Below are 18,665 nucleotides of genomic sequence, written 5' to 3' on the forward strand. Positions count from 1 at the left end.
GTTTCCTGATGTTTCTCTTACTGGTTCTCACCCTGCCCTGTGTCAAACACTGCTGCAGTTTCCCTTGAGCTTAAATATGTCAGGCAGAGCTTGGACTCTTTTTTGAGGTACAGAAGTGGCATTTGAAGTTACAAATGAGAACAAATAAAGGGCTTCATGTGCAGTTCCCCAACCCTGTAATTTAGACTTCTCACCCCTTCAGTCAGTATCATGTCTCATACACCCTCTTTGACCTTCTTCATCCCCTTCAGATTCTGAAGATAAAAATCTTCTAGTTTTATCACACAAAAGAAAGGTACCCCTTGACCTGCCTTTTTCTCCACAATTACTATTTAGGATAACCTGCACTAGTCCTCCCCTGAAGGTGCATTTCTGCCTGGCCCATTTCTACCCTCACAGCATTCTGTGCTTCCCTTTCCAAGATGCACATGCTGTTATGTAAAGTGGCTCTTCAGCTTCTTGTGCCTATTCTGTCCTTCTTTCAGCAGAACAAGGTGAAAAAAATGTATCAATTTGTCTAATGATTAGTGAGGTTTTGCTTTTCTTTTTAGCCTATAATTACAGCAAAAATATGAATGTTCTGCAATGCCTGTTTTAGAATAATTCTCTCATCTCCCTTCATTGTAAAATTGACTTGAATTTTATTGAAGAAATGAAATCTTGAATTTAATGAGTGCAATTAGTCACATTTTCTTTTCTTGATAAGCCTCTGAAATGGGCCAGGCTTACAGAGATTAACTTTTTACAAATGTCCTTTCTATCCCAGATCTGGATTTGCAGCTTACTCCTAGTGGAGAAGTCACAAAACAGATTGGAGAGGCCCTGCCTGTGTCATGCACAATTTCTTCTAGTAGAAATGCAACTGTGTTTTGGATAAAGGTCAGTAATTCATCTATTTCACACTCCATCTGGGTGTTCACCTCTTCATAATACTGCTGCTACTTGAGTGTTCTGGAAGGAAGGAAGGAAGTTGTTCATTGGGCTTTTTAAAGAATATTGTTAAAAAGGGTCTTGCACACGTGGTTAAAATGAGATCTACTCACCCTGGTGACTGAAAATCAGTTACTGCAATTACCAGCTCAGCTTTGAAATGCAGAGAATTAAAGCGTATTGTAACACAAATACAACTTCTGTGAAATGGTCTGTACAAGGCCCTTTGAGAATAAGGTTCTTCTAAGAAGAAAAGCCCATTTGGAGGAAATTTGGTGCATTTTGTCAGAGGTGTGCTTGGTCTTGGTTCTGATAAACATAATAAAAGGGCAAGGGTTGAAAGGTTAGATGGTGAAAAATGGAGCTGTTGAAGAAGGTGGCTTTATACAAAACCTGTGGCACTGGAAACTTACAGTAATGATACTTAATGGTTGTTTATGAGCAAATGTTGACCTCATAAGCCTTGCCTAGATGAGAGTTACCTGTGTCTCAAATGTTTTATCACTCATGGTCATGGCCAACCTACTAGAAAAGCTCAGAGCTAATAATTGATCCCATCTATGCTTCTGATCAAAAGCAAAATTGTTCAAGAAGAAAGAGATGGCTTCTGTAAATCTCCAGCAATTTCCACTTTTCATGCCATATATTCAAATATACTTATTAATGGGGAAACAGCTTAAAAAAGTGAGGCTCTACTTTTCCAAAGCATGTGAAAATTTCTGTTAATGTATTGCAAGTTCATCTCTGTCATTTCTGACTCCTGACTTTATCAGGACAATACCAGAATGCAAACAAGTCCATCATTTTCAAGCCTTCAGTATCAAGATGCTGGAAACTATGTCTGTGAAACTACTCTACAGGAGGTCGAAGGATTGAGGAAAAGACAGACACTTAAACTTATTGTGGAAGGTAAGCAAGCAGATAGTTACAATTATTAATTGTTCTTTCAAAATAAAACGGTTAACTGTAATATTGTTCTTGTAGGAAAACCTCAGATCAAAATGACCAAGAAAACCAACACAAATAAAATGTCTAAAACAATTATCTGCCATGTGGAAGGTTTCCCCAAACCAGCAGTGCAGTGGACAGTTACAGGCAGCGGGAGCATCCTAAATAAAGCAAGTATCTTTCTTATTTATTCACCAAAAATTAGTGTATAGGAAGTGCAGATTAAAATCAAGGAACATTTTTGAGGTAGTGAGATTGAAGAAAAGTATTTTTCATTTATCTAAGAGAAGTTTTAAGTGGTAGCTGTAGCTACAAGGTGCTTACATAGACAATTTTTTTATGATAAAGCCTTTTTGAATAGAGCAGATGAAGGCAGAGGAGATCCACTGGCTACAACCTGAAGTTGGAAGGAAAAAAGAAATGGTTACAAATTAAATATGCATTTTTTAAATGAAGGTACTTAGTTTTTTTATCTGGGTAATGTGCTGATTTTACCATTGCATAAAGAATTTGCAAATAATGATGGAATTGTAGAACTTACATTAGAAAGCAAATGGGTACTTGATGTGGGCATTAACTGAGTGAAATGTAATGAAATGTGGCATTTGTGAATCAGAAGTTACATTCTGTATAGTTTCTTATGTGCTTTGCAGCTTTTATCCTAATATTTATGTTTTTGTACGATTATACCTGTTATTTCTCACTGGAAACAGAACGATTATGCATTCATCCTGAAGGATAAATAAGAACTTGTATGTAGCAGGGAAAATACCTGGAAAATATGCAAACTGAAGTATTTTTATATGGATTACCAAATCCCATGAAAAGCATTGCCAGATTTTGCCTCAGCAGGAAAAATAAATGAGATTAAAAAATAAATAAATAAACAAGATAAAAATCTCTTCAGTCAGTGGCTGGAAGGACAATGTACAGTGCTCCTGTAGATTCCATTAAATTTCATTAGGTTTTGCTTTAAACCTACACAAATTATGTGTTGCTCACAAAGTTTGGCCATTTACTTGTAGATATAGGAGAGGAACTGTCTTGAAGCTATAGAAATGATTGCAAATAATTTTATCTAGGTGTTGCATTAATCCAAGAATGATGTGCAGCAAATTTAAAGAGCAACACATCAATATTACAGTACAGATACTATAGGTGCTACTACACACATGTAGCTAGGCAAAATAATGCTGAGTGTGGAAATAGCTTGGAAAGCTGGAAACTGGAAAACTTGGAATAATTCTTCTCCTTATAATGACATAAATGAGAAACAGCAAGATGGAAAAAATTATACCTAAGACGTCTGAATTTTTCTTTAAGAATTTTTTCGCTTGGAATATTTTTTAAATACTTGAATTAAAAGGAAATACAGAATGTTGTTAACTTTTTCAGAAAAAAAAAACTTTTTTATCATTGTTCTTACAGTGCACACTATAATATCTATAAGTGGATATTTAGGCCAAAATGTCTTTCAAATACACACATTATCATTTAATAAAACAATGTAGTATTTTTCTTGCTATTGTTTGGAAAACTGAAGTATTAGTTGAAAATTATTTCCCTCTGAACATTTTCAATGTGTAATTCAAGTGATGCATGTATTGTTCTATGTGTTTTTAAAGGATACTAATCTTAATTTTTCACCTTTTCAGACAGAGGAGACAAAATATGTTAATGGGAAATTTTCCAGTAAAATTGTAATTGCTCCTGAGGAAAATGTAACTTTAACTTGCATTGCAGAAAATGAGCTAGAAAGGACTGTGACCTCCATGAACGTCTCTGCTAGTGAGTGTCCTCTAAAGATAATTTCCTTAAAGTTACAGTTTCTCATAAAGTACCCATACATCACACTCAAATGAAAAGTAGGTCTGCATAGTAATGTTAATACTAAGATATTTAACCTTTTTGTCTTAAGTCAAGCAATTGTAAATCCACTCTGGATCAGCAGTACATAAAATTTATTGATAGCTTTCTACAATAAGTCATTTAGTCTTCATGACTTTCTTGGCTAGCTACAAAAGGAAACAATATTGCAAAATAATAGTACAGCATAATAGTACAAAATACTGCAAAGTAATATTTCATTTACTAGACAGAGATATTTATTTATTACGAAATTAACAATATCTCTTAGTCCCTAACTTACAGTTTATTATTATTGATATGACTTGACTCACAACAGAAATCAACCATACTGGGCTTTAATTATGATGAAATAGAGTGAGAAGCTTTGGAAAGGTAGCACAGAAATTCTCAGTCAGAAATATTTCTGACTTGAATACTACAGGTTTAGAGTAAGAGTCTTCTAATGTATATAGCATAGTTACAAAGGAAAGGCTTCTATTTAAAGATGGGATTAAATATCTTGTTTGGAAAACACTGTTCCAGTTTCTGTCATTGTTGTAAATAGGCAATTAAAGGTGATTTTTAGGTCTGTGTTGTCTTTAATTCAATTTTAACATTTTTCATTTCAGTAAGTATTCCAGAATATGATGAGCCAGAGGATAGAACTGGTATGTACAGTTTCCTCTCTCTTTTTCTATTCCTTCCTTTTTCTTTTTTTTTTTTTCTTTTTTACTTTCTAATCCCTTTTTCTGTTTCTGGTGAAAATTCTGTAGAAATGTTGTAATGCTTTACTTTATCATAGGTCATCTCATTAACTTTTCTTCTTTGCTTCAGATGACAACAGTGAAAAGGTTAATGACCAGGCAAAGCTAATAGTGGGAATTGTGGTCGGTCTTCTGCTGGTTGCTCTGATTGCAGGTGTTGTCTACTGGCTCTATGTGAAGAAATCAAAGTAAGAATTTTTTGAAAACTTTATACCAAACTGGAAAAAGAACAGTGATAAGAAAAGATGTATGTTTACTTGTTTTCCTTCCTCTACAGCATTCCAGTTTTCTGGAGTGGGCAAAAGCTGTTACAGTGGGTGCACTTGATAGCAAAAGGAAACTTGGTACCTCTGATTGGCTTGTCCTAATGCTTAATGGAACTCATCTCCTGGAGGTGGTGTTCTCAGATTTTCATAGATCATAACAGTAATGAGGTCCTGTTTCCTGACAGCCAAATCTGTGCATTTAATATAGTACTTAATTGTGGAACTTGATCTGTGGAAGTCTGTTGGCTGTACTGGTGCTTCATTTAGATTTTGGCTACCTTCATTTAGAAATTGGCTTCCTTGTTTCCTTTAAAAATGCAATAACATACAGAATAAGACTCAACCAGCTCAGGAAGAAGAGAGATACTTGAGTGTTTTGTTCATGTGTACTTTGAGATTTCTGAAATAAACCTGTAAAAATAGAGCTTCTGTTGCTGAAATATCTAGGAGCTCTCATCCCAGTCCAGGTTTTAGACATCACAGGCATAGAACAGCATTTTCCATTTTCAAGTTTCTGCCTTGTCACAGAGGCTCACTTCAGACAATAAATGGGAAGGTGTCAAGAAGTGGCTGTGTTGCTCCATCCTTTTGAAGCTGGCTATTCCTGTGTGCCCCACTGGGTCTTTCCCCCATAGCTTTGTCTCCAGGGGGAAATGAGGGCAGGCAGAAGCAGGTTTGCTTTCTGACAGCTCTCAGAGCTGCTTCTGAGCAGGTTAAGTGGCCATGCATAGCATGTTTCAAGCAGTACAGGTGTAAAAGCAGTCTTAAAGTTCAATTGGTTTTAGTATGATCTTCCATTAAAATTGAATCAAATGAAATCTCAAATGCACCAGTGGGATTTTACTATGAACAAATGTGTATTCGCTGATGTGAAAGTACAAGGAATTCTCCATCTGCTAAGAAATGTTCTTTTTTTTGGATAATACATAAAGACTTTGGCTCAGCCATAACTGATCAGGTTTTTGAAGTTTTCCAAATATAGAATTGTTATAAATTACCCATGCACAGAACCGTACTCAGATACTATAGAGAGTTCTTTGGTTTTTTTCCAAAGCTTATGCTTTTTTTGGGAAAAAAATTAAAAGTAACAACATAGTGCTTTTCCTCCCACACTTTGCTACTGTTGCAAGAATGTCGAGGATAACTTTGTCATGCCTTTTCAAATATGTTAATGTGGAGCCAGGAAACTGTAGTACACTGCTTTGGGTTTCTTTGGATGAGGTGGTTTGAGTATAACAAGGGCAGAGAAGGTAAACTATCTCTTGCACCACTGAGTAGTGTGGGGAGAGCTGACAGGAATCATAGACTATATCATGAGATGAATTTATGAATTACAACAATTTTTTCAGCTTCAAAGATAGGATATGGCATAATTTAAATGGACACCACTTCTTTTCCTCATGTTCAGCTTCTTTTCCTAAAGCTTAGAGGAAAAATTAGAACTAGAATTGATTAGACAGGTTCACTGGAAACAAAAAATGTCTTTATAATTAAACAATACTCTCTGTATTTGATACATGGTTGCTGGCTTCCAAACCCCTTAATTGATGTATCATCATTGACAATCTCCTGCTCTCTGTATATTTTTAAATTGATCTGTTGTTATCCTCCCTGCTTTCTGCACACCATACTTGCAGGAGCAAGCAGAATGTCAGTGCCTAATTCTGTCAAAGTTTCCATTACGAATCATAGTCTAGAAATCAAAGTAGACCTTGCAAAAAGCAACTTTCACCTCTGGATACAACCCCCCCATCTCCATCCAGGCCAGCAGGTAGTAGTTATTTTTTGAAGCCACCCCTGACCAGTAACTCACCTAATCTCTATCCCCAAAGTGACGCCAAAGGAAAGTCTGAGAAGGCAGCAGCACAGAACTTTCCAAGTCTGCCGAGGCAAGAAAAACATTCCTTTTTTTGTTATTGGTGTTGTGGTTTGTATAATCTTCTATTGTCTTGTCATCCACACTAAGTAGGAATTACACTTATAGCCTTGGAATATATTCACAATAAATCACTTGTACAGTTACTCACTGCCTCAGCTTCACTTGATGGAAAAGCTGATTATTGCCACATATTCTTTTCAGTGTGAATATTGTCCCATAAATCAGAGACTCATCTGTATTCCACATCCTGCAACCAGTCTCCTCTTGAATAAAGAGTTGAGCCTACCCACCCCAGCATGCCTTGTTTCTCCTTCATCTGAGCAGAAGGCCAAGCACTTGTTCTCTGCAGATTCCTCCTTTTCCCAAAAAGGATGCTGTAAACTAACCTGTACCAAACAGAATATAACTCAGCACTTTAGAATCTTTCTAAAATTTTTGTGTCAAGCTTCAGTTGAGAGATTGCAGGACACTCATGTTAGGTAAATGCTTCATATATGAAATTTCCATCTTGAAATTTCCATCATGAAAGATTCAGAAAGGAAACGGCGCACTCGGAACCCTGTCCCCTGCTCTCTAGTCATGGAAGCTGGCATGTAGTTGGATCTTGGCCCCATTTTTATCCCTGGAGTTGGGAGGTGACCAAATCCCAAGTCAAACTAGGCTAGATCAAGGTTAAAGTGGTTCAACAGGCAGCGAAGGAAACTTCAGCTGGGCCAGCTGAATCACAGCAGCAGCCTTAAAGTTGTTCACACTCAGAGCACATCATACTCTTGAAATGTTTCTTAGGTCACAGTGATGACAAAGGTTACTGGCATCTCTGAAACTGAGCACTTGAAGCATAACAATTCTGCTTTTCTGGTACTTTATAGCAAACAAGCATATGAGTTAGATGTGGTGGGCCAAATATGTAAGAAACTCACTATGTTTTCAACAAGACTCAGCATTTGTATTTGTTTTCACTCAGTTCCCTTTCAGAGAAAAGACATAGTTACCAAACATCTCTGAAAGTGTCAGCTCATAACACAAATCTAATAAAAAGTAATACAAATTAGAAACGATCGCCCATTTCTTGATGACTGGAATATTTTTCTAATATCTCTGTGGCTTTTCCTACTGATGGTCATTTGAAAATAATTGGAGGAAGTGGAAGGTAAAATTGGAGTAAATAAGGAGGTTGCAGCTAGTCCAGATTGGGATGTATAAAACTTTTAGCTCTTAGAAAATCATCTGGAGCAGTGCAGTTGAGTGTAGCTTTAATGAAATCCATGGCTCTTGCTTCAGCACCCAGAACTACACAGATGTGTATCATCTTATCTGTCATTATCACAAGGCTGGGTGACAAGGACAAACAGCACTGCATACTTTCTCCCTTAAATAGTGCTGAGGACAAGGCCTAGACTTGTGAGATTCAAAGATATCAGAAATTAAAACCCTACAGCAATCTTTGGGTCACCTGTATGCAGTCTGTATTTACACTACAGCAGGCAAAACAATCATCATGGAAAATGGTCTTCATATTACAAATAATGCTATGAACAGTGTCTGAACAAGAGCCATGAAAATAGTGGCCTCACAGCACACACACTCCAAAGAATGCTAAAAAATCTCACTTTGACACTACTTACAGGGGGATTTTGATTAGGATTCCCTGAGGATAATTATTTTCCTGAAGAGCAAGCATAGATAAATATTACATGCGAGTCATAATTTTAGCAAGAGCTCAGAATGTTCCATGATTTACAAATTATTTTAAGGGGAAAAAAAAAGGAAAAAAAAAAAAAAGAAGAGTTGAGTGAGTTACTCATATTTATACAACCAACTTCTCTCTCTTCCAAACAACACTATCAAAGGTGTGGGCTTTTTTTTTTTGTGGAGCTGCAGGTAATGACAGTGTGAGAATACTGCAGGTATGGGTAAAGTGGGCTGTCTTCCCTTTTGGGTAAACCCTTGGGAAGGAATATTTCTATAAGTTCAGTCTCTATTGCCCAGCTACTCAGATATTATGAGGAAGATCTGGAGCTGCAGATGGAGCAAGCTGGAAGGAGCTAATGCACAAAAGAAAGTTAAGGAACAACTGTGGTTGAATGTTAAGCTGGAAAAGGACCATTTGTCCTGTGCCCGAAGTCACCTCAGGAAGTGAGGGAACCCATGTTTTGAGACATTTTTTGTTACAAACCTGAGCCAGCCCTGGGGACTGGTGCTGAGCCTCCTTGCAAAATAACTCCTGGGTCACTTAATGACACCCTTTAGATAGCACTAAAAGAGGCTGCAGCATTGTTTGTGCTGAGGTGGTGGTTCTGCCTCGATAATGGTATTTGGGGAACAAAAAACCAGGTCAGCAGGATCACTGAGCCATCATAAATAAACAGCTGCATTTCAGTCTCAGGCATTGAGAATCGAAATCCATCTGATTGTCAGACATGAAGAACTGCTGCTGCTCTCATTTCAAAGTGCTTCACTCCAAAAGTGTTCTGGAGCACCTGCCTCTTTCAAAGGTAGTGTTGCCCTTTAAGTCTCCCATTTTTGCCCAGTGTGGCTTTTAGGAAAATAAAGGTGACATTTAATTTGACTGAATATAAAGATAAAATAGATTACTTTAAAAATCAAAACCTGATCACATTGCAGGATCTTCTGACATTAGTCATTGAATAATTTAACCTAATCAAAGACCAGACAGCTCTCTCTGCTGTTAAGTGTCAGGTCATATGAGATTCAGTCTGATTTGGGCACTGTAAAACTGGTGATAAGAAGCCAAATAAAGGATCCCAGTGAGCCATGCCAGTATTCTATCAAGTTTCCAGCATCAGACATTAGCAGCTATATGAGGGCAGATGTGCATGGTACTGCTTTCTCACATCCAGCTCACTTCAGCTCAGGTAATTGCCTGAGTCCAGATTCTTTCAGCTTTTCATCTCTTCCCCTGTTGTCTCCAATTTTGTGAGACTTATTTATGGAAAAGACTCATTAGCCACATGACAAGCTAAATTATGTGCTCAACCTGAACCAAACATGTTTTAAATTGTAAAAACTTTTAATTTTCAAGGGATTTTTTTTTGAGGGGTTGTTTCTTTTTTGTTAGGATTAAAGAGATTTTTGAAATGTTGTTAAGCTCATAGAAGGTCAGTCTCTACCAAAGCATTGAATTTTCTTCTTCATTGCATTTCATATCTTTCCCTTTTATTGATGTAATGCATTTCAGGTTTTGAATAACAAAAAAAAATCCCAAAAAATAGATTATTACTGTGCAATAGAAATTTACCACTGTAGAACAAGTTACTTTGTAATACTATCTCAGCACTTTTAAAATTAAATTTGCCTGCAATGAAGAGGAGCTCAGATCTTTGCAGTAAATGGGTTTTCAGCATGATACCTTCCTGTCAGTCACACAAATACAGCAGAGGCACCCTAAACGAACAGCAAAAGATAAGATAGCTTTAAAACATTTAAACTTTTGGCCCTTCAGGAAATAACCTCCTCTAAACCTGAAAATATTTTAGAGTGGTCCCTTTCAGCGTAGCCTGTGGGATTTGGGATGCAGAATCCCAAATCTACCTCGAGCTGGAGAGCAGCATTTCAGCTGCACTCCCAGAGGTGGGCAGGGGTGAGGTGAGGCATTTGCAGTGCCCCAGGAGTGTCAGAACTCAAAATGTCCCTCAGACATTTTTGGGTCCAGGTCAGAAGCATTTGAGACCCTGGCACAGCTGGAAACAGCTGTGATTTTGGGTTTGAGCCATGGAATGATTTACCAACCTTGCAGGAAGAACAAGGAGTCACAAAAGTTTAGATATTAGAGTAGAAGTAGTCACAAAGTAGAGGGAAGAATTTTTGAGTGCTGTACAGGGGGGTTTTGGTTTTGTACATGGGGGTCAGAGGGTTTAAGATGGATTTGGGATTTGAGCCTGTCCTGTCCTCCCTCTTTCTCCTTCCTTACCTCCATGTTCTTGGTGATGTTGGCACTCACAGATTGGTTTAGAGTAGAAAAGCACCATTTAATATAGGTAATAGGCATTGGGGAAAAACTGTAACCATGTAACACGTAATGTACCATATAAAAAAGCACCATTTAATATAGGTAATAGGCATTGGGGAAAAACTGTAACCATGTAACACGTAATGTCCCATATAAAAGATAGAAAAGCACCATTTAATATAGGTAATAGGCGTTGGGGAAAAACTGTGAACATGTAACATGTAATGTACCATATAAAAGATAGAAAAGCACCATTTAATAAAGGTAATAGGCATTGGGAAAAACTGTAACCATGGAACACGTAATGTCCCATATAAAAGAGAGCAGCAGCCCTGGGTGGGAGAGAAGAAGCAGTCGGGGTCAGAGAGGATGTCAGGGTGTGTGTGTGCCTCTGCCTGAGCTGTGAGCAAACCACAGTAGCCCCAGGAGAAAATCTTTTAGATAACTTGCAAGAAACTGCCTTGAGACCCAACAACAGAAACTGCTGAGCCTTTCTTTGGAAGCTCGGGTTGGAGGAGAGACTTTTCCAGCACACGGAGCCCCAGACCTAGGGTGAGCTCTGGCACAGGAGCTCTTCAGAGACAAGGGCTGAGCTTCCCTGGCTCAGCAGGCTCCTGGGGCAGGGCCCAGGGCTGGTGGCCGCGCTGCCGCCTTCGCTCAGATGAGGATGGGCCAGCAGCGCTCCTCCAGCCACGATCCCGCTGCGCGCGCTCCTGCATGGTGTCACCCTGCCATCCCCCCTCCCCAGCCTGTGTCTGCCTTGTCCCCCTCCTGTCAGAGTCACCCCCTCTGTACCCCAAAGCAAGGGGAGCATACGCATCAGTCTGTCACGGCACACCGTGCGTTTCTGCAGGGGGAGCGAATCATCTGTCGGGAAAACGCGGATGCGATAATCTGCTTTGACACGAGGGATTTGCATTGTCCCACTCAAACGCATTTGCCCGTTTACATCTTAAAAATTGGGGCCTTCCAAATGTTATCACAGCGCTGCAGGAATCTTTCACCTTGGCAGACAGTGAGGCTTCTCACAGATTAAATGAATAGCATAGTGGTTTTATTGTGCTAAGCTAAACTAAGTACTTAACTCATTAATTCATCACCACTACTTGCATTAAGGAAGGCCTGCTATTTTCAATGAGGCATACCTCTTTTTATTTCTCCCCCCTCAAACATTTACACAATCTCATCTTTACCCAAAGCTTGTCAGTCGTAGCTAGCACAGACCTACAAGTCAGAGTGAGATTTTTTTCCAGTGGTGCCGGAATTTTCATGAGTTTCTTCACATTTAAGGAGCTTCCGTTTGGCACGGGCTCTGAAAGTCATTTACTAGAAATACACAAAAGATTGCTGTGTTGATCAAGATATTTTAGCCACACTTGTAATGTTTTAGTATGCCTTAAAGCAGACTCATGTTTATTGAAACAAGCTGCACAATTACTTTGTCAAGAAACACGGATCTCCACTACTGGTTTAACCTTACTAAATGTGTGCTAACTCAGAATAATTCTGAATTCCACAAGAGGTAGATCAAACACACAGAGCCCTGCTGCAATACTGCCTGTGGTGAACTGTCAAAATTTTCTGTTCAGTGTGAGGGGAGGAGGCAGTGTCATTAATATGAGTATGGAACAAATTGCTGCAAAAAATGACCTTCTTTTATGTTATAGGACAGCATCAAAACATGTAGACAAAGATCTTGGAAATATAGAAGAAAACAAAAAACTAGAGGAAAACAATCATAAATCTGAAACTTAAGAGAAAATGTGTCAGTCATCATTCCAGGTAAGGGTTTCATATTACAGCATTAAAATCTCTTTGTGCACCATTTTTCTCTGATGATCAAATACTCTAGCTTGTCTGATGCTCACCTTCCAGGGGGGAGGCAGTGGGGTCATTTTGAGGTGTAGTTTTAGGACAGACAGACTCAAGCTTTTGGCCAGTTAAGAATTCAGAGCTGCACATACAAATATAAAAAAGAAATCTGACATTTAGATGGAACTTAATACTTGGCTTTGCGTTAATGCATGTGCTTGAGGAAATGAAAATACAAATTTGTATAATGTACCACTGTGCATGTGTAGTATGTGTTTATATGAAGAGTATGTTTAGATAGAGTTCAGAAGGTTTCAAGTTATGTCTTGAAATGTTTACGGGAACTTCTTCCCTTACTGAAAGCAACAGTTTCCAAATCCTTGGTCACTTTTTTCATCATTAATGCAAAGGTCATGAAACTTCCTTCCCTTAGAACAAAACAATTCTCTTAGCCTAGATTTCACACACCTGTGCTATGATCAGTTTTATCCTGGAGAGAGACACTGTGTATTACGTTAGGAACAGGTTTGAAAGTTTCCCCTGTTGGATCTGTATGAAGTAAACTCTTTGCAAAAGATCTGGCAGATGCCAAAGTTCTGTTGGGAATTACAGGAGCCCTGCAGAGCACCAAGAGCACCACCCTGTGCTCACCCTGTGCTGCACCTCTCCTCCTAGCACCCAAAGGAGGGGCTTAGACCATTTTTCTGGCTGGTTTAGCTCATTTAAAATTAACACTGTGTTAACACAAGAGTCTGGAAACCAGCTAACCATAGAGAGGTTTGTTGAGCTAGCTATCAAATTAGAGTATTACATATTCAGGGGTGCTTGCATTGCAAGCTCCTCCACAGGAAAGCTGTTGTCAGCCCTGATTTTCAGTGATCTTAAGTAAATAGCACTGGATACCTTCTTGAGGTAGCAGGGGTTTAAAGCATATGGAATTATCTGGAATGATGATATTTCATATTTACATATCAAGGTTTCTTCTTTAAATGAATGCAACTGTCAATAATTTCAATATGTCAGTATTGTGCGAATTTTTCCAATACAAACCAGAAGTTTTGCATTAAACATTTAGAATGTAATGGATTATATATAGCAATTACACAGCATATAAAGAGATGCAGCATTGCTGTAGGCACTTTACCAGCAATATCACTGTTCTACTAGTTTGGAAAAGTGAATTGGGAATACCAAAATTATGTCCTAGGAAGGATTTAAAGGTGGAAAACAAGTCAGTTTGGATTTTGCAAAAGTTATAGCATAAACATCTTGTATGCCTTTGGTGCAGCCATCTTCTCTGTATTCCTTCAGATCAGTAGATCTACGTAGCTAAAATGGACATTAATCCATTACTTACCAGACAAATTTACTGGATTTACTGGGAACAATACTGCAACAGTTATTCTTGTCATGAAAGAAAGCGTTTACATCATTGAGCTTCAGAAGAAACCAATTTTCATGTAGCTGTTTATTTACAGCTTAGATACTGAGTAGTTACGATGGTTAACATATTTAAAAATATTTAACTGGCTTTATCTTTCATATTTTCAGAGAATACATATAGACCAATTGAAGCATGAACGTGGATTGTATTTAAACATATACAAAGAAGTGACAGCTATTCATGGTTCAAGTATTAAGCAGATCATACTACCAGGTTTTCAAAGGATTTTAGACTCAATTATCTCAAGCTAAAAGAACCCCACAAACTAATTTTGGCGACAGCCATGATAATAGGTCACCATGTTGTGTTCTGTTTGAAATATTTTTTGTAAATGTCTGCACTGAAGATTTCTTTTTGTTTGCCTTTATGTAAATTTTTTACGTAGCTATTTTTATACACTGTAAGGCTTTGTTCTGGGAGTTGCTGTTAATCTGATGTATAGTGTACTGGTTTTATTTCAATTGTTTTTATGACACCCTTTGAGCAGGTACATGTCTGATTCTGGATGTAATCAGTGAAACCTCTGCTTTGTAGCAAGTACCTAGAGTGTAAGATTGTCTTAAAGAAAAATGTCAAACTCCTTTTTCATTCTTTGAAATCATGGTAAAGCAGAAAGGTGACAGCTGTGACAAAGAATTAACTCAATTGTTAATGAAAGTAAACATTTAAAAAACCATGCAAAGCTAAACAAGCTAGAAAGGGAATAAAGAGTTTCCCTGAAGAAGTCTGGGTATTGAGTAAGGAACACTATGATAAATTCTTAGCCTACATACAGCTGGTGGCTAAAAAAATCCTTTTCTTCTAGAGCAAGACATGCATTTTACTGATGATTATCAGTCGTCTTTCATGCTAGCATTAGGATAAGGAACTGGAATTCTGGATTCATTTTGATTCCTTTATGTTATTCGCTGCCTTAAAGTACTGTACCTTTCCTTCTTTTCAGAGAGATACCAGTCAGAATTGGAAACTTTTTTAAAAAGTGATCATATCAAAGCTGCATTTTTTTCCCACAAAAATAGAATATATATATATATATATTTTTTGTGTGTTTTTGTTAACTATGCTACAGATATTGAATGCACCTTGAGATAATTTTAGTGTTTTTAACTGGTACCTAATTTATCAAACAGTACATATAATTGTAACAATGAAATGTCTATGTATCTTTAGTTACATTCAAGTTTGTAACTTTATAAACATGTTTTTTGCTTGAGGGAATTTTTAGAATGGTACTTGATAAGAAAAGGTTTTAGGGTGAATGGCCAATAGAAAGTTGTACTTAAGGGAGATAAGTTTCATCTTATCTGGAAAGTTAGTTTCTGGAAGAAGGTAACAGGCAGCTCTGATGGAGAGGAACAGTAAGCAGAACATCAGGTTTCCACTTACAAATATCCAGGGAAAAAGTAAGTTTTTATAGACTGGTAGGCAAAAATAAATAAATAAATAAATAAAAGAAAAAGATGGACGTTAGGAAATGTATTTTGCCACTTTTGCATTATTTAGGGGGCAGAAAACACTGTTACTTGTAAATTTGTAAAATGTTAAATGTCTGGGCAGTAGTGACTGATGTCTTAATAAAAGCTTCCTGTAGTGCATTGGCATGGATTAAATACATAAGATGTCCTATAAACTCTATGCTGTATAAAATATTAGAGGGAAATCCTGTTATATGCCTCTAAACTTTAATTTGTTACTGTTTTATTTGGCAAAAAGAAAAAAAAAATTATAATCTTGGTCAATATTTAAACCAAAGTAAAATGGGGGAAAAACCAAAGTAATTTGTTTTGCATGGCTAAGCCATTCTGTTATCTCTGTAAATATTGTGATTTTTTTCTTTTTAGAATTTTGTTAAAAAAATTCTAAAATTTTTAAACACCTGTTTTTCCAAAATAAAACGTGAACACACAAAAAAGTTACTTTATATATAAATATATCTTTTTCTTTTGGTGCAAGAACACTGCCAAGCGATACACGTTTTTTAAACGAAAAAACAAATTCAGTGGGCATGACTCTGAACGGGAAAAGCTGTAGCAGGGTCCTGTGAAGGAGTGTGCATCTACAACCTCTCTTTGTTTGTATCACTACAAATAATTCTTAAATACAGAGAGGAATCTTCCAAAGATAGGGAAAACTCCAAAGGGAAAGCATAGGGAAGGGCTGAAAATCTTCATACCACTGTCAGGGGAATATAGGGCAAACGAGAAGAAAAAGAAAGTCCTTCAACTTTCACAGCTACAGAAAAAGGAATATAAAGAACTCCTCGCCTTTTGGGATTCTGCTTGGTCTCCTATGCACTTTAAATCGCCAGTCTGAGGAGCTGGGCTTTCACTGCTCCAAGCTCACCTTAGGCAAGTTTCAAGAACCAAGAGTGCAAAAGAATTAATGTTTCTATCCATGCCTAAACAACAATAAAACTGAAGTATGTCTTCACTGGCTTGTGTGAAATCTCCATTTACAAGGACACGTGTGAGCCCCAGGGAAGGGCTTAGCCAGAGCTCCAGCTGCTGCTGCTGATGCTGATGCTGATGATGATGATGATGATGATGCTGATGATGATGCTGATGCTGTGCTGCTGCTGCAGCTGCTGCCTGTGTTCCTGCAGATACACCCCTGGAGTCTGGCTGCCAGCAGGGGTTATGGGGTGATGGGTGTGGGGTTGTGGGGCTTCTCCTGACCCACAGCAGCTGGGCACTACAAGCAAAGCTTTCTCAGCACAAGCTGGCACACTAAACCTTGCCAAAGCTCCTCGTGCAGCTCTCTGCTTGGGACCTGGACAAATAACTACCCTAGCAGGGAATTTGGGGGGGCACGTTCAAATCTGAGCGAGGACACCACAATAACACAAGAGTTTAACCTCAGTTTACTACACACAGGAAAAAAATCCAAACAAATCCCTGCTCAGAAATGGTTTAAAAACATGAGAGGAGGCAGTAGAGGAGAGCCCATCCTCTTGCATTACAGTCAGGAAATAATGTAATTAGGGGTGTCTGTTCATGGCTGTGCAGGAAACTGCCACTGAGCTAGGAACAAACCAGGGGGTTTCACTGCATCCTGCAGAAATACCAATGGGTTCCCAAGCAACTCTGGGAGTCCTCTGAAGCAATAATTTCAAAGCTATAGCTGTGCTGCAGTGGATATGAGCTACAGAAACGTGATAATGCTGTGGCCACAAGGTGAGGCATTTTGTAAAGAAAGGGAAAAAAAAATAATTGAGGTCAGCACTGTAAAAGGAAAAGCATCAGGGACACTTTGTACTGGTTCTGTGCTGGAGAGCTTTACTGCACCTACTGCTGCTGTGCTGCTGCTCAGAGCCCAGGCAAGGGACAGTGCTGACCCAGCTGCTGGCCAGGGGAACAAACCAGCCACACCTCATTGTCTGGGTATTTTCCAGGATTTGCCAGCATCAACCCAGATGATTTAGGCAATATGTTACACCTTTTTCTGGACACAGTTTTCATCCTTACACCAATAAGTAACTCTAAATTCTATATTGATTATTATTTGAACATTTCGAGGCACTAATGTGAGTTTTATCTATATTGGTACCAGTTCACAAAGACATACAAAGAATGAATAAACCTATTTTTTGCTGTCTATTTTTTAGTGATAAATTTTGTCAGGGAACATCCAATATTCACCTAATAGCCTCAGCTGCTGGCTGTTCCAGTGAAATCTGATTTACTTGTAGTACCACATGTAGCTGGATACCTTCCTGTTGACTTCATATTTAGACAGCCATTTGTCTGTAATTATCTCAGCTGAGATCAAGCAGTGACATATGAAATGAGATCATGACCTCCTGTGTCAACCACATCTGTGCAGACGTTTTCTGGGTTTCCTTTTGACGAGAATGCATCTGCATTCAGGTATCTGTTTCCAATTATTGCCCAGTACAGCATTTTCTCCTCCAGGCAGAAGGAGCCAGAGGAACACAGGAGGTACATAACTTCCAGTTTTGTGCTTCTAACCCCTGAAGCTCTTCTGGAAAAGGATAAAATCCTTAGGCTGGCATAACCCAGAGCAAGGCTCACTTCAGCCTTCCCTCTTGGTGGTCTGCCAGGGAGAGAGGGCATTGTAGGAAGGGAATCAGCCAACCCCTTTCATACACACTTCATCTGTGATGCAGCTCACACATTCAGCAAAGATTTGCTGCATTTCAAGTTATTAGAGAATCAGAAACTAAGCCTATTACTTATTATCAAATTATGTCAAAGCCATTTTCTAAAATAAGACTTAACTCCATCCACCCAGCCACTCACAAGTCTTGTAATTCATGCATTTTTCTCATTTACATTCTAAATAGAGACATTTATTCTGTTAGTAGTGAGGCATTCACTTTGATGTAGTAATGAATTTCAGCTTGAAAAGGTAGAGCCTGACAAATTATTAGGAAATTTGGTTTCTTAGTGAGGAGACAGCAATGTACCTCTGTCATCACTCACCCTCCCCCTGTTTCCCCCCAGATGTTTTGCCTTTTCTCATGCTGCACCTGGTGTTGCAGCCAGGGCCTCTGTCAGAGTCTGTTCCCTGTGCTGGTGCTCGTTGCCACATCTCCTGTTCAGTACAAATTGATTCTCTGCTGCCCTCACCATCCCTTCTTCATTTGCAGGACACCCAGTAAAAAACAGCAATTTAACACATTTTTAGATATGAACTAGGCTGTGAAACAGGAAAAAAAGGTAGAAACATATCAGCACTTCCTGTGCCTGTGCTTCTGTGTGGTTGCATTCATAGTTCTGGAGTCCTCTGGGGTTTCCCTACTTTGAGAAAATTGCACAAAGGCTCAACTGTAATACCATAACTT

The 18,665-nt window shown here is 38.4% G+C and overlaps 1 protein-coding gene across 3 annotated transcripts in view; it reads left to right on the forward strand.

Moving 5' to 3' along the window:
• The window catches only part of ALCAM (activated leukocyte cell adhesion molecule), a 119,010-nt gene extending 102,719 nt beyond the window's left edge, over window positions 1-16,291 (forward strand). The window contains exons 9-17 of one of the 3 annotated variants that reach the window (XM_077790920.2): window positions 767-879; window positions 1,704-1,839; window positions 1,915-2,052; window positions 3,538-3,666; window positions 4,356-4,394; window positions 4,561-4,678; window positions 6,589-6,645; window positions 12,273-12,387; window positions 13,969-16,291. In XM_077790920.2, coding sequence (XP_077647046.1) covers window positions 767-879; window positions 1,704-1,839; window positions 1,915-2,052; window positions 3,538-3,666; window positions 4,356-4,394; window positions 4,561-4,678; window positions 6,589-6,645; window positions 12,273-12,360 — 818 coding nt within the window. In that variant the 3' untranslated portion in view covers window positions 12,361-12,387; window positions 13,969-16,291. Of the gene's footprint in view, window positions 1-766; window positions 880-1,703; window positions 1,840-1,914; window positions 2,053-3,537; window positions 3,667-4,355; window positions 4,395-4,560; window positions 4,679-6,588; window positions 6,779-12,272; window positions 12,388-13,968 lie in introns of those variants that run through there. The other 2 variants (XM_077790922.2, XM_077790921.2) reach the window with 2 other exon arrangements.
• The last annotated feature ends 2,374 nt before the right edge of the window (window positions 16,292-18,665 follow it).

Source organism: Lonchura striata, chromosome 1 (genome assembly GCF_050655825.1).
Source record: "Lonchura striata isolate lonStrDom1 chromosome 1, ASM5065582v1, whole genome shotgun sequence".
NCBI classification, from domain to species: Eukaryota; Metazoa; Chordata; class Aves; order Passeriformes; family Estrildidae; genus Lonchura; species Lonchura striata.